At 50.6% G+C, this 15205-nt stretch overlaps 2 protein-coding genes across 4 annotated transcripts in view; one reads left to right on the plus strand and one right to left on the minus strand.

Moving 5' to 3' along the window:
* Positions 1–15: 15 nt before the first annotated feature.
* LOC126579995 (uncharacterized) lies at positions 16–10572 on the minus strand. Its single transcript, XM_050243813.1, has 4 exons — positions 10434–10572; positions 3588–9413; positions 3265–3449; positions 16–3187 (listed from the first exon to the last, which is right to left on the minus strand). The coding sequence occupies exons 2-4, from the start codon at positions 9204–9206 to the stop codon at positions 1303–1305; spliced, it is 7689 nt and encodes a 2562-aa protein (XP_050099770.1). The 5' UTR covers positions 9207–9413; positions 10434–10572; the 3' UTR covers positions 16–1302.
* A 228-nt stretch (positions 10573–10800) lies between these two features.
* The window catches only part of LOC126579999 (WD repeat-containing protein 44), a 6020-nt gene continuing 1615 nt past the window's right edge, over positions 10801–15205 (plus strand). Inside the window, exons 1-9 of one of the 3 annotated variants that reach the window (XM_050243816.1) lie at positions 10801–11061; positions 11171–11270; positions 11400–11489; positions 11747–11894; positions 11967–12047; positions 12129–14543; positions 14622–14842; positions 14971–15102; positions 15186–15205. The exon at positions 15186–15205 is cut by the window's right edge and continues 1615 nt beyond it. In XM_050243816.1, coding sequence (XP_050099773.1) covers positions 10970–11061; positions 11171–11270; positions 11400–11489; positions 11747–11894; positions 11967–12047; positions 12129–14543; positions 14622–14842; positions 14971–15102; positions 15186–15205 — 3299 coding nt within the window. In that variant the 5' untranslated portion in view covers positions 10801–10969. The remainder of the gene's footprint in view (positions 11062–11170; positions 11271–11399; positions 11490–11746; positions 11895–11966; positions 12048–12128; positions 14544–14621; positions 14843–14970; positions 15103–15185) is intronic. The other 2 variants (XM_050243817.1, XM_050243818.1) reach the window with 2 other exon arrangements.

Consider the following 15205-nt stretch of genomic DNA (forward strand, 5'->3'; position numbering starts at 1 on the left):
TATCGTTATTCTGGCTTCATTTTCATTAGACATTTTATTTGTGATATAGCTGGCGAGTTGCACGTGATGGTTTTTGTTTGTTGGGCGTTTTCCTTTTTATAGTGCATGCGTATGAGGAACATACCCTGTAGTACGTTACAGTAAACGTGTAGTACGTTTGCGCATGCTAGGTGGACCTAGCCGGTTTTCCCTTATCCTGTACATGAATTTATTTACTTACGAGTGTACCTCCTAATGTAACGACGCCACGTGCTGCTCTTATCGTTTATGCTCACTAGCGTCAACACTAAAGCAATATCGTTCTAATATGTATTCCACCTCTTGCTCTACAACCGTCGGATTGAGTTTTTTTGCCTAGACGCTACGAGCTATATGTTGCCATAGGCTGCCTGTAATTAGCAGCACACCTAAAGTCAAGATTATCCAGACCAACGGCATTATAGAACAGACAATTTGTACAAGAGAAGTGTATGCCCTGGCATAACCCTACCTTACGCATTTTTTTTTCTTCTTTATGTTGCAGTTACTCTTATTCGATTCAACTTTATGGACACAAGAAAAACAAATATACTTAGCCAAATATACAAGGACTACTTTGATGCATCACGTAAACTTAATATGTCATTTGCTTACATTTCCGAAGATAGCGATGTAGAATGTTCTATTTAAATCAATCAATCACCACACCACAACCCCCTTATTCATTTGCATGTGAATGATGGCTACTTCGCCAGGACACAATTGGTAGATAATTAAGTGATGCCGTAGATCGCGACTGTGGCTTCATAAATGACTAAATGTTACAGTGCGTACGAAGTAACCGTATGTAGATCAGAAATCATTTGTAATGTTCTTATTGTTTGTTTTTAACTGTCGCAAGCAATAAATTCACCGTTGCAGGTGTGATAAATATTTTTCGACTCACGAGCATGCCAAAACAATACGTAATAAACGGAACGGATTAAAGGGGCAATCAATATACTACTATATACTGGCCCAAACCAGTACGAGTGTGACGCGGTTCTTACTAAATATGCAAAACCTTTATCTTGCATCAAACCACAAGGCAAGACGATATTTTCAACTTAAGAACGGTAATTCTCCTTGTTCTAGCAAAGCAAATGTTCAATCTTATTGGTCGGCAACTGCTCATGACGAGTGCTCAAATTGGCTAGTCCGTCATGCTCTGCGTACGACGTGGTACTTCGTTCTATAATATGTTCATTTCATTTCATTTGCCCATCATTGAAGGAAGTAGAAGAATTAGATATAGTGATTAACCTGATTCTTGTGGTCTCTACCTTAGCCCTCGGCAGTTAGCGGATCGCGCGCATGGTGAATCCGCACATGCTTGTTATGATTCGTCTTCGTCGCAGACGTTTTGCCGCAGATGTTGCAGGAAAATGGTCGCTCACCGGTGTGAATACGCCGATGCTCAGTCAGATAATACTTGCGATGAAACTTTCGCCCACAATCCTCGCACCGATGCCCTTTGTCGCTTTCGTGTTCCCGCGTGTGCCGTATCCAGTTATATTTCCTAATAAATTGACGACCACAGTGATTGCAAGTATACGGCCGAACCGAGCGGTGTGCGTTCACGTGTGTCACATAGTCGGAATGGCGCACAAAGCCGCTAGGGCAGAGCGTGCACTGATACGGTTTCATGGTTGGGTTTGCGTGCGTCCACTTATGCTGTTTCAGGTTCCAGTTCGTCGTAAACCGCTTGTTACAGATACTGCAGGCAAACGCCAGCCGCTCCTCAGCAAGTCCATGGGTCTCCATATGTCGCCGCATGCTAGTGCGCGTATACGGCTGATTACACACCGTACACGGTTCGGTCTTCAGTTCCAGCTTTGCATACTTTTCCGTGTGCGAAAGCCGTATATGGCGTGTCAGACTGTTTCGATGAATAAACTTTTCGCGACAGTACGGGCACGATTTCGGCTGTTTCTCGTGAATCTCCAGGTGCCAGGCCATTTTCGCTTGCGAATGAAACACCTCACCGCACTGCTGGCACACAAAGTCTTTCTTCACAACCGTGCGGGCAACATGATGCCGGTTTCGATGCTGTGCAAGATTCGAAAACCGCTTGAACTGACGGCCGCACTGCTGACACTTGATTGGCGCGATGCCGGAATGAATGCGCATATGCTCTACTAGCTTCTGTTTGATCACAAACTGCTTACCGCATGCCCGGCACTGGTGTTCCTTGATGCCGAGGTGGCGCTTAACGTGCAGGGAAAAGTTGCGCCACTGTTTGAAGGTGCGAGGACAGCTGAAACACTCAGCCGGGTGTTCCATCAAATGTGCATCGAACTGGTTGAAGCGTTGGAATTGCTTCTTACACTTGCCGCACACGTATGTACGCTTACGGCTGGCTGGTACGACACCGGAACCCATCACGAAGCCCATGGTCGCGTTGGCGCCAACACCATCTGCTCCAACGACACCATTTTCGCCGGTTGCGGAGGAGTTTCTGGCGGCCAGCATAATCGCATTGCTGCTGCTGCCGCTGGCGATCGTTGACGCTTCACACTTCCGTTGAATTTCTTGCTTCAGCCAGTAGTAGTTCATTATTACCTGTAGTGGTGGGGATGGGACGGTCGTGCTCGAAGAAGAATTACCGGTCATCGCGATATCCACGCTTCCGATGATGCCCTCCTTTGAGTCCACTACAGTTTGCGGCTCTTGCTGATGTTGCTGACGCGGTTGTGTCGACTGCACGTGCTCGTCCGCATGCTCATCGTGTATGTGCAGCCGTCTTTGCTTGATGGAGGTGAACGATTTTGGACACTCCTGACAGCGATAAACGCGCACCTTTCTACCAGCTTTGGATGATGCTGTTGCTTCTTCCCGCAATGACAATGATTCCATCATGGATTGTTGTTGCTGGCCACCGACCGAGTTAATATCGAAATACGATGGGCCGCTAGGGTTTCCCTCTTGCACCGTCAGTTTCGCTTCCTTTACAGCGTTGGCAGAAAACGGCAGATGCTGTTCCACTTTGACTACGATCGAGCCCTTCACAGCAGCATCCTCGTTGGACTCTAGCACTTCGTCATCCTCGACCTCCTCCTCTTCAACGCCCTCTTCTTCTGCAGCCACCAGTTCACCATCGGATCCATTCCCACTGTAAAGCGGCTGCTTTAGTTGGGGAGACTGCTGATTTTTTTGAACATAAAATCGGCTAAAATGTGCGTAACACGTGCATTAGTATGGCAATCGCTCGAGACAGAAAGGAAATTAAAAAAAGGACAAACTTACAATCCTACACCATGTGGCACGTAATAGTGATGTGCATTGTTGGTAACGGATCCACTAGTACTGGCAACGGGTGGATGATTGTGAGACTGATGCTGCAGGCGATTGCTAAGGTTCCAGCTTTCCTGGGCGGTCGAAAGGTCGTAAGAGCTCGGATAGATGGGAATGTTTTCATCTGCAGTGTACAGCTGGAAACAGACGAAATAAAAAAAAAAAGAAAAAAGGATAAGTCCGTTTGATATGTTAAGGTCCAGGTGGTCTCTGCTTCGATCAACATCGTAGCAGTGTTCAGCATAGCCAGACAAGTAAAGTTTTCTCATGCTTACCCGATTCCAAGATGTCATATCCATATCGCCGTTGCTCTCCTGCTCAGAGATTTCACCTTTAGCCGGCATTTTCTCGTCCGTCCGGATGTTAAGGCTTTCCGTCGAAACCGCTCGCTCCAAGTTGGACGACGTGGTCGATGAAGCAGACGAGAGCACCGTTGACGGTGGACGGCTGGAAATAGTGCCCATCATCCCACCGGTACCTCCTGCTCTACTGTTACCGTTGCCACCACCACCACCACCAGCACCACCATTAGCCGATGTTGTCTGACTGATGCCATCCGTTGTGTTATGGTTGCTAGAGCCTTTCGTCGCGTTGCTGTCTCTGCTGTTGCTTTTACTATTGCTGTTGCTGATACTGCTGCGGCTGTTGCTGTTACTATTGCTGCTACTGATGCGGATGCTTTTACTGCTCCCGTCGCGATTGATTTTGCTGCTGCTGTTGCTTTCCTGGCCGGTGCTATTGCATTTGCTGCTGTTGCTATTGATGCTACTGTTGTCATCGCAACCAATTCCAATGTACCGGGACCCATAGCTATCCTGACACTCATCAGTCTCCCGGTAGGGTGCGCTCAACAATTGTATATCCCCCGTTCCAGCAGTCATTAACAGCTCGTGGTCACGGCTTGCATCATCAGCGTCATTTCCCATTGTCTGCACTAGATCATCCTCCTTTACTTCGGTTTTACATTGCTGCCCTACAGCATACTTGCGCACCCAAGATACTGGGTGACCAGTACTGCTTGCCTCATTATGCTTTGCTGTTTTAGTCAGTTCACTGGTGAGTAACATACAACCGTTACTGCTGGCACCATTGTGCTCGTGCGCAGCCATTGCACGGGGTGCGACAGTGCTACGACATTCCTGCTGCAAATTCCCTGTACTATGCGATGGTCCCGCTTCGAGCAGGTCTTTCTCAACGCTTCGAAGAATACCGGTGGAGCCGTGCCGAATTTCCTCTCCTTCCATATGCATTTTAGGTGTTTGCGAGTAGGACTGCAGTGGAGGAGCCCCCGGTTCTTTCTTCGGACTAATTGCATCATAAGAACAACCAAGCACTGTTCTAGATGGTCCAGCCTCAAGCAAATCCTTCTCCCTGATATCAGACGAAGAGCAGCCCTTTAACGCCAGTTTTCGTGGCTCATCAAACAACTTTTCCTCCTTCGCAGTGTTCTCCGACTTCACTACCGACGATCCTGATTCACTCGTATCATTATCGTCATCTGTCGGTGATAACGAAATACGTGATGGCTGGTATGCTATTTGCTCCTTCTTATCGAAGGACTGTGGAGAAGAAATTAGTCCTGATGTTGCTGATATTCCATCACGGCTGTTACAATCCACTGCGCTGTTGCACACTTTTTGCGCATTCCGTTGATGGCGCAGATGTAACTCCCATGTACCTTCTGTTTTCGGTATCGTGTTAGTCGGTTCAACCAGCAGTACGAGCTCTTTCTTACTGTCCTCTTCCAAATCGGTTTGGCGCGGCGGCTCATTACCAGCATCCGCATCTATATCGTAAAAATGCGGCTTCTCGAGAGGAATGTGCTTCATGTCATTTTCGTCGATCTCTCCGCCGCTGCTACTGCGCATGTCTTCGTCTTCGTCCTCGTCCTCCTGTTGCTGTAGATCACCTACCATCACAGGACTTACGGTGAATCCATCTGCACCAGACTGTACCTTCATTTGCCAGCTCCGATCGTTGCTTCCACCTGCGCAACCGAACTGTTGCCGTGCAGCGCGTATCAGTTCTGCCACCGACGCTTTACTTTCTTGGCGAATGAGACGCGCTTCATTACTCCCATCCACCATCTCCTCGTCTTCTTCTTCCTTCTCTGGTTCGATAGCAACCGGTACCCTGTCCTCCTTCTTGTGGATTGCATCATGAGCTTCGTGCTCTTCGTGCGGTTCTTTCTTCTGCAAGATCGGTTCACACACGGTATGACCCGCATTGCCAATAAACGTCAGGTTGTAAACGTCGACATTGACGTCGGATGAGACTGGCGGCGTTAAATGGTGGGTGGTCGTTGGCTTCGAATGCAACGTTTCGTCTTTTCGTTTCGTCAGCGCCACCTGATGTACGACGAGCTGGCGTTGCTTGCCGATGTCGATGGAGGAATCATGTGGCGAAATCTCGGAACAGATGAGTGAGGATGCCCGTATAGGCGATGGCGGAGTCGCTTGTGGCGATCTGCTCTTTGGCTCTGTTTCCACCAAGGGACGTTCCTGCTTGATGTGGAGCAATTGGTGCTGGACTTGACTACCTGCAGGACACACTGGTGGTGGATGATCAGTGGGCAATGTAGCGGTACTGTCCTCGCATTGCAGCACTCGGAATGTACCGCTGTCATCGCCGGCAGCATTGCTACGTGATGGCAGATCTACTCCCGATAAGCGGTGGTGCTCAGTCTTTTGAATCACGACGGTAATACTATTCGGAATTGGATTGGCCCGCAATGGGGCCCGTTCGGAGGTACCTGGCGTCAATGGAGTTAGTATCAGGGAGGCGGAGTTTGAAGAGACACCTTTCGCAGCCATTCCAGCGTGACATTGCCCGTCAGCGGTGACGGAACATTGAACTTCACCAACGCCACTACCATTGTCACCTTTACTAGCTAACGACGGAAGGGGACGGATTAATTTGACCGCCAGCTTTTTAGGAGCACGAAACAGGGGAGCCTGCTTGCTGTTGGCGACGTGGCGGTTGGTGTTGGTGTACCCACCGATGGTCCATGTGACTGGACGTTGCTTAGAGCATGCGGCAGACGTAGTAGACGGTTGAGTCTGATTCGAATGCTTTCCGCCATCTGGCGATGCCCGGCTTGAGCAAGCCGTTGCCGTAACCAGTGTACCATTGCTACTGCTGCTACCGGTCGCCGTCGATAATGGTTTCGCGTGTGCCCCTTCAACGGGAAGAAATATCAGTTTTCGTTCATCGTTGCAGGAACTTTTCACGCCAACTAGTGCAGTATTTGCATATTCGTCTCCGTCGTCGCGCTGTGGGACTGTCGGTTTGATGTCGGTTTGTTCGGATAGTGGAATCACCTCACCCGACGCTAAGTCTGATTGGCTGTTTCTACTCGTTGCCGCCTGTGAACACACAGGTGGCGAAGGGTTTGAAGTCATGCGGATGACGCTTGTCACTACTGCAGCGACGGTGTTAGCTGATGACGTTGACGCACTTGCATTAATTACCTGGCCCATAAAACAGTTCTTGAGCGTAGGTTTAACCAACGAGCCTTCCAAATCCACAGCCGTTGATGCATTGCCAGTATCCTCTTCGTCGTCCTCTTCATCATCTGCATCTTCATTTTCCTCTAAATCATCATCGTCGTCATCGTCCAGTTCTTCCGGTTCTAGTAAATCATCTTCAGCCAGCACCTCCTCCACCTCATCAATCACTTGCAACTCCTGTTGCCGCTCATTGATGCTGTTGGCATGGATACCCTGCACGCTAGCTATGTTAATGTTGCTGCTGAGACTGCTGCTGTTATTATTGCTAGTATTCGCTGGACCTTTGGCTGGTGGTATGATCAATTCGTTTCCACGGGATACAACGGGCCGTTCCTCGCCAACCGAACGCCGACTACACTGGCCACGGACCATGCTCGTCGATCCACTCAGCGACGACGATGCGGCAATAATCGCGTTGGTGCGACCGCTCCCATTGCGTGAATTGAGGTTCAAGATTATGTCCTTAATACCCTGGGAGAGATCGGTGGTCACTTTGACGTTGCTTAGTACTTTCAATCCACTGGCGTTTCGTTTGCGTATCAGCACTGGCTGGATGGGATTAGCAACGCAGGAGGAAGGTGTGGGTGGTGCGGTACTTGAACTGGCGCATCCTGTGACTGCCGTAATAACGTCCGATGTCGCCGCATTATTTACCGTAGCTGTAACCGTACCGGCCATCGATGAGGATGGCGCTAGTGCCGGTGTGGAGGATGCATTGGGTGCAGTCGAGCTAGCCACTAGCAGCTGGAACGTTGGCATCGGTTGAACACCATAGGAAGGGACAGTGGTGGATGGTGCTATACCGCTTCCTTCCGGTCGTACCACTTCTCCGGACCGCTCGGAGTGCTTGCGATCACCAAGCTGCAGCTGCTCATGACTCTCATGAGCAGCCGGTTGGTGGTATTGAGACTGAGCTGGAAGGTAGTCGTTGGATTGCGCCGGATGACGCTGCTGTAGGGTACCAACGCCGCCCAGCATCGGTTTCGGTTGGTCAACCTGCGCCGTCCAGGGTGGTGATTTGACGATCTTCTCGAACAGCGTCAATTCACCAGCTTCATTTTCTCGATACTCCACGATTTTCTTTGGGCTCTCGAACACAACAAAACTCCCGTCCTCTCGCTCGGTGTAGTGTGCTTCCGGGCGAAGCTGTTGGTGCGCTAGTGACAGAGATCGGAAAGCGGCCGACGTTGAACCGGCCGACATTGACACATTGGCGACACTGCAAACCGTCGATGTGGTTGTCGGGGCTTCAATTGCCGAGAAAGGTACGAGTGTGTTGTAAGTAGCCAGCTGATGGGTGGTGGTAGAGCTACCGTCGTTGTTGCTTAAGCTACCGAGATTGTTGTTTTTTAAGTCGATCGTATAGGCGCCAGTCTTGCTTCTGCTGATGATGGTAAGCTTTCCAGCAAGGCCCGGGCCAGATGTAGCAGGATCCGCTACCACCGCCTGTGGCACTATTTGTGTATTGGTGGCAACGGAGGAGGAGATCGCCGTACTATAAGGTGGTGGTGGCCCCGAATATAGCTCGTTCGTGTAGCGTGGGTAAATGGAGATTGCGTTGTTGCCACCAGGCGCACGCCCAACAACCGTTGAGGCTGGACCAGCAACGCAAGCGGTGGAGGAGCTGGTGTTGCCATGCTCTAATGACTCGACTGTGGGCAGAAAACTGGCGCCCAGCGTGTTGGCACCTCCTAACGGATTACTTTGCTGCTGAAGGTATTCGCGCTTCAGTATCGTCACACTGTTCGCTGGGTAGTGGCTCAACGTGGTCACACCGCTTACTTCGCACGTGTTCATCAGTGCAATTGTGTGGTTGGGAGCCAGCGTACCGATCCCGTTGGTAGTGGAAGGCCCAACCGTGGAAACCAAAGGTTGCGTGGATGAAGCAGAAAGGACGGCTGTGCTTAGACCAGTCGCTGCTACTGGCGCATCTGTATAAGCGACCGTCGTCGATCCATCGTACATGATGGCGTTCGGTGGGGTATGATTTTGAGCACGGCCCGTGATGTTCAGGCTCAGTGCATCCGCCTGCTGCTGGCCTACCGCAGGAGCAATACGACCAACTTTGTTCCCGGATTCAGCGAGCAAATTATTCATGCCACCTTCCGCCGTGGCAGTGGCAGTAGTAGCAGCGCCGCTGCCACCGAGCACAAGGTAAGAAAATATGTCGGTAGATCCTAGAATAGCGCCACCTCCTCCTGTAACGCTGGTTTCTCCTCCGGTGTTGTGTTGTGGGGTGACCGACGACGGAGTTGTACGCTTCTGAGCCAGGGCTACCAGTGCCTTAATTACACTCTCCTTGGGGTGCGTATCGAGGTGCACCGAAAGGTTCATCCCGGAACGGAGGTACAGAGTACACACCGGGCACTCGATCAATGGATCCATGTTGTTAACTTTTGTCTTATCAATTTTACCTTTACCACTCGATGTCACTTCATTCTCCTGGCCACCTGGGCACTACCATTTAATTAATGGGTACTGTACGGAACACACGTACACCACGGGAAAAAGGCATCTACAGGCTACTGGATGCTCTTGATCTACCTCACAATCATCGTCCCTCATGGCAGAGTTATGGGGAGGGGGCGTGCTCTGAAATATAAGAATAGAATGCATTAATATTTTTGATTCGTTGTGTGTATCTTTGGGGTGTTTTAGTGTACATGAATAATCTAACAAAACATTAACATACAAAAAGATGCAAAACTAATTGGCCGCTCGGATTTACAGTAGAGACAGTGGCTGAACTTGGCTGTTATTTGAGCGCTAAGGATAAGTGATTCGTTGCGCCGGCTGTCTATTGTCGCCATGCATGGGCTCTCCTGGTCACCTCCACTGGGGTTTCCGAGATAGCGTCTGTACTATTTAAAAAAAAAACCACTGTGCCTTATATAGCAATAAAATGATTGATGAAATTGAATCTAACTGCTTGTCCATTATTGCAAAACGTGAAAGTTATGGGAGAAATCTCTGGAAAGCATCAACACACTTCTAGTAATATAGTTTTGCTGTGTTTAATCAAATCATTCAAACAGCGAGGGTCCTGCTGAGTCTCAGAGAACAAAGACGCACCGAGCGTATTCGGAGGTCAACTTGTAGCGAATTTGGAGGCCAGTACGGGTTAAATAGTTTCTCTACTCGTTCTCTACTAGTAATGCTCACTGGTCTAGCCATGGCTAGGCGACGCTAGTTTAAAAGCCTGAGTCTAGTCTCTGGCTGTCCTCCTTCTGCTCGGACACGGATTGTTCGCCCATCTACACACTTCTATTATGCATTTACACACACTTCTTTCGCAGCACACTGGACAGCAGACTAAATTCGTACGTAGCGAAGGCAAATGTAACATTTCAAGGTACAGCGAACCTACTGCAGCATTTCTAGAAAAGGGACACTTGCTCGCAACTAAATGGGTACAGGCATCGCGTGTGTGTGTGTCGCGAACAATAGTCCATAGTTAACGATAGCTTTGCTTGTCGCCATTTCTACATCTACGCACAATCCGTAGCATCGAACGGAAGGGCCCAGTAGTAGGCGGAAAACGGGGCCCCCGACCGCAGGAGAAAGCTCACTGTGTTCGCTTCGTTTCAAAGAAAGAAACAGACGCTGACTTACGATTGTTCCAACCAATCAGCTCCATCGAGTGGAATTCATGATTTAGTAAAACATGATTTTCACAGACACCCCGAGCAGAGACCAATTCAGACACCACGGCTCTACCTTGCGATGAACTTTTTTAGCTCTCCCCTCCTCTTTTCTCGGTTTGCTTGCACTGTTGTCGTTTGACGTTTCGGGTCGTTCGGGACCCGACACCAGTGCTGCCACCATGTGCAGCTGAAATCGGTAAACCGCCCGAGCTGTCACAGCACCACAGGGTGAACCAGCAAAGTGTGTTGAGGAACCGTAATATAGTTTTTGGGGTGGACAGCATCCACAACCGTCTGTTGTCAGTGGTGAGTCAGAACGACTGTCAGCACCCGTGAGAAGTAACGAAAATTTTTGGCACCGCAGCAAGCCTTGGCCCCTTGGCTCTTCGAAAGGAGCAATCTTCGCCGAAATTGCATTGTTGAGTGCTGTAGGTGAGTCCAATTTGGTGTGGTCTTTGCTGTCCACTTCTATCGGTGGATGAAGCTAGTGGCGCCGCCTCAGCCATGGCCAGTGGGAGCGAAAGTTCGGACGAGTTCTTCGATGCTGTGGAAGACGGTTCACCCACTGTCTACAAAGACGCGTCGGAAGGCAGCCCGTAAGTATTGGCCAGCTGCGGCGCAAGCTAGAAATGCTTCAATCAATCCCATTTCCTTCCTCGACTCGACACACTCTGCTGGTTGCGGCGACGCCGGGCGATCGTCCAGGCTCAGTTCCGGTAACACCGATGGAAACCCAGTAGGCCAGGATAACAACTCGCAGTCATCATCGCAGGCGCAGGCTACAATCAAGCCGGTACTGGTATCCGTAAGTAGTCCGGACTGCTCTCTCGCGCTTTATTCCAAAATTCTGCCCGCCGTTTGTTCTCGTTCCTTTGGAAGCATCGCATGAGCTATTTTATTTATGCTTCTATTCGTTTCCATTCTTTTACCGTAGCATCGTAATCAGCGATTTAGAGACTTACGTCAAAGCATGCAAAACGATGACGACGAAAATGCGGGCAATATATTGACCCCTGACTCACAGGTACGATAGAAGACATTCGTAGCGATACCGTTCAACAACATTTTTTTCCTCAACTGATTTCAATTTTTCTATACTAAATGCTGAAATTGAAAGACAGATACATATTGTGGTAGTTGGCGACGTTTAACTTTCGCTAGATTTAAAGCTTAAACTCTGCTTTCTGCATCCGTACGATGAAAACATTCCTCTAATCCCATGCCGGTATTTATATCTTTCACCAAACTAACTCGCTTTTCACCTTTCGACCGTCGCTGTAGACCAGCTCTGCGGAAGGTTTGTACATTCCAGCCAGTCGATCAAACTACCCTTTCCGGGTGATCGAAAGTGATGTAGCCAGCATACACAGCATATGTTCTCTGGGAATAGTTGGCCGAATCATGGCAGGTGGAAGCATTGATATCAGTGGTAGGTGATGCGATACTTTTTAGCCTCTAGCAACAAACAACAATCAGCAAACTCCCTTTTACGCCCGTGTAGGACACAGTACGGGAAAGGATTCATCTACCAGCCGGGCTCTGCTCAATAAACCGATAGTCGCACCAGAGCCAAAAATTATTGGTAAGCATTGGGTCACTTAATTCTGCAATGCCAGATTTCATTCATTGTGCTCAATTATCTGCTTATTATATGCGTTTTTAGATAGAACCAAGGATCCGGATGTAATCAGCAGCACAAAGCAGACGAAGGCGGGATCGAAATCGAATATCTTTTCGTCGACCACTACTATGGAACCACCAGTGGCGCCACCGAGGCGAAAGAAAAAGCTGCGCAAACAGTCGAGCAGCTCATCGGAGCAGTTCAACTTGAACGAGGGCCGCCGACTACCAGCAGCGGACAGCTCTTCCAGTGAGAAATTGTCCATGAAGAGACCTGCACAACCTCCGCCGGCACCACCGACTTTTGGCAAAGCGTCTGGTCCAGCAGACGGCAGCAGTACTATAAGTACAAGCACCGACAGTACTGTTGCCAGCAGCAGTGCCAGCGGGTCTGAGGTAGCAATCGGCGGCCCTGAGGCTCTGCCGATGGCTGCTGTGAGCTCCACCGGCGACACACCAGCCGTACCAGCGGTAGATGCTTCCGATGTGCCAACTTGGCCCGCCACGCTCGAGTCGATTACGCGGGAGATCGAAAATTCATTCAAAGAGTCGTCCGCACCGACGGCTTCCCCAGTAATGATTTCCAGCGGTAATGTCCCGGGCCTGGATACGGCTGCTGCCGGTAGCGCGGCGACTTCGGGCAGCTCTAGCAGCAGTCGTCTGAAACTGGGGCAACTGGCCTCCTCGTTCTCTCACGGCACTGGCGGTGAAGGACAGTCTGGTTTAGTCACTGGTTCGATGAACCGTTTGACGCATCTGGTAACGAGCGGTCGCGAAACGGCACACGGTGGCATGGCATCCGGTGGGCGCGATTGGTCGGCCACTACAACGATCAGTCCATCTGGCAGCGTTAAGAGCAATTCGGCACCGGCGCGCGTAAGCTGGATCGAAGGAGGCGTGATCGGGTTGAACATCTACAAAGCCACCAAGGGCCAGTTCGTGGTGAAGCCAACGGATGGCGCATTCAACAAGGCGGAGGGCCCATCGCGGGACGAGATAGCACGGGTGGAAAGGTTGCGCAAAGTCGGGCCTCCGTTGGAAGGAGCCGCTAGTGGAGTCACCGTGGGTGGTAGTGGTAACCGTCGTATGAACCTCTCCGCTACCGGCACCAATAGCCTAGAGAGCGGCACCCGCGGCCTCAGCCCTCTCGCCAAGCAGGTTTACCTAAAGGAGCGACGCAAGTCGGCTGGTGACGAGGAGATGCTCAAGCAGCTGAACATGTACGTGCGCACGCGCACTGACTCCGGCAAGGAGCTAACGGACCTGGAAATCCTCGAACAAGTGCCGGTGAAGAACCTAGACACGGGTGAAAACTTCCCGCTGTCGGCCGTGGAAGAAAAATTACCGCAATGCATAAATCCGCTATCGCTGCACATAATGCGCCTGACGAGCCACATCCCCGAGACCGACGAGGAGTCCGTGGCGGCCCAGCCCGACTGTGATTCGATCCAGCCCGACGACGAAGAGGAACTGGAGTCGAAGGGGTCCGAGCGGGGACGGCAGAAGCGTAAAACTGCCCGCATTAAGCACTTTATCCGCTCGACTACCCGCAAAACGGTCAGCAAGGCTCGCTCGATCGCATCGGAGCTGACGCACGCGCGCCATAAGGAAGATGTGGCAGACATACGGGACGTGAGCAACCCCGAGCAGAACATCAAGATCAAGGCGTCCAGCACGAACAAAGGGCCATATGATTTCGCCAAGTTGCAGCACGTGCAGGATCTGCGGGGCGCCTGCAAGTCAGCCGTCTGGTGCATGAAGTTCAGCTGCTGCGGGCGCCTGCTGGCGACGGCGGGCCAGGATAGAATGCTGCGCATCTGGGTCCTGCGTGACGCCTACCCGTTCTTTGCGGATATGCGTACGAAGTACAATGCAGTACCGAAGTCTTCACCGACGCCGTCACAAGAATCACTCAACTCGTCGCACAATTCAACTGAGGAGGCATTGGCACTCGAGGCGGCCAGCGGCAACTCGATCGGTCCATTCATGTCGCGCTCATTTTGCACCTACTCCGGTCACACGTCGGATTTGCTGGATGTATCATGGTCCAAAAACTACTTCATCCTTTCGAGCTCGATGGACAAAACGGTGCGACTGTGGCATATCTCGCGCCGTGAGTGCCTCTGCTGTTTCCAGCACATTGATTTCGTAACGGCGATCGCCTTCCACCCGCGCGACGATCGCTATTTCCTTAGCGGCAGCCTGGACGGTAAGCTGCGGCTCTGGAACATCCCGGAGAAGAAGGTGGCACTGTGGAACGAGGTGGACGGGCAAACCAAGCTGATAACGGCTGCAAATTTTTGCGAAAACGGCAAATTTGCCGTCGTCGGCACCTACGATGGACGGTGCATATTCTACAACACCGATCAGCTCAAGTACCACACCCAGATTCACGTACGATCGACCAGAGGTCGCAATGCTGTCGGGCGCAAAATTAGCGGCATCGAACCGAAGCCAGGTAAGCCCCGCTATTCTGTACCTATACTCACCGACTGCTGCTGCTGCTACAACACATGGTCGCACTACTTTGTTCCAGGGGAGAATAAAATTCTGGTCACGTCGAACGATAGCCGCATCCGATTGTACGATCTGCGCGATTTGAATCTGAGCTGCAAGTACAAGGGATACTTTAACTCGTCGTCGCAGATCAAAGCTTCTTTCAGTCAGGATGGCAAGTACGTCGTGTCGGGCTCAGAGAACCAGTGCATTTACATTTGGAAGACGCACCACGAGTATAATAAGCTGAGCACGGTAAGGGTAGGTTCGATGGCTTGGCTAGCCAGTCTTTTTGCTTTATTCCGTCCGCACCCTCGCGGTTCTCCATCATATTGACCTCGGGTTTTTTTTTATCGTTTTCCAAATATATTTAAAAAAAAATCCTCCAGGTCCGTCGCGATCGTAGCGACTTTTGGGAAGGCATCAAAGCGCACAACGCAACCGTTACTTGTGCCATCTTTGCCCCACATCCGGAAGCCATCATTCAGCTGGATCCAGACGAAACGGCCAGTTTGGAATGTGTATGTACATGTTGCACAGCGTGCCTGTGCATTGGACTCGTGGATGGTTTTTTTTTTTTTAATCAACGAAACTACTTTTTTAGCCTTCCCCAAACGCATCTTC

This window comes from Anopheles aquasalis, chromosome Y (assembly GCF_943734665.1).
Source record: "Anopheles aquasalis chromosome Y, idAnoAquaMG_Q_19, whole genome shotgun sequence".
Taxonomy (NCBI): domain Eukaryota; kingdom Metazoa; phylum Arthropoda; class Insecta; order Diptera; family Culicidae; genus Anopheles; species Anopheles aquasalis.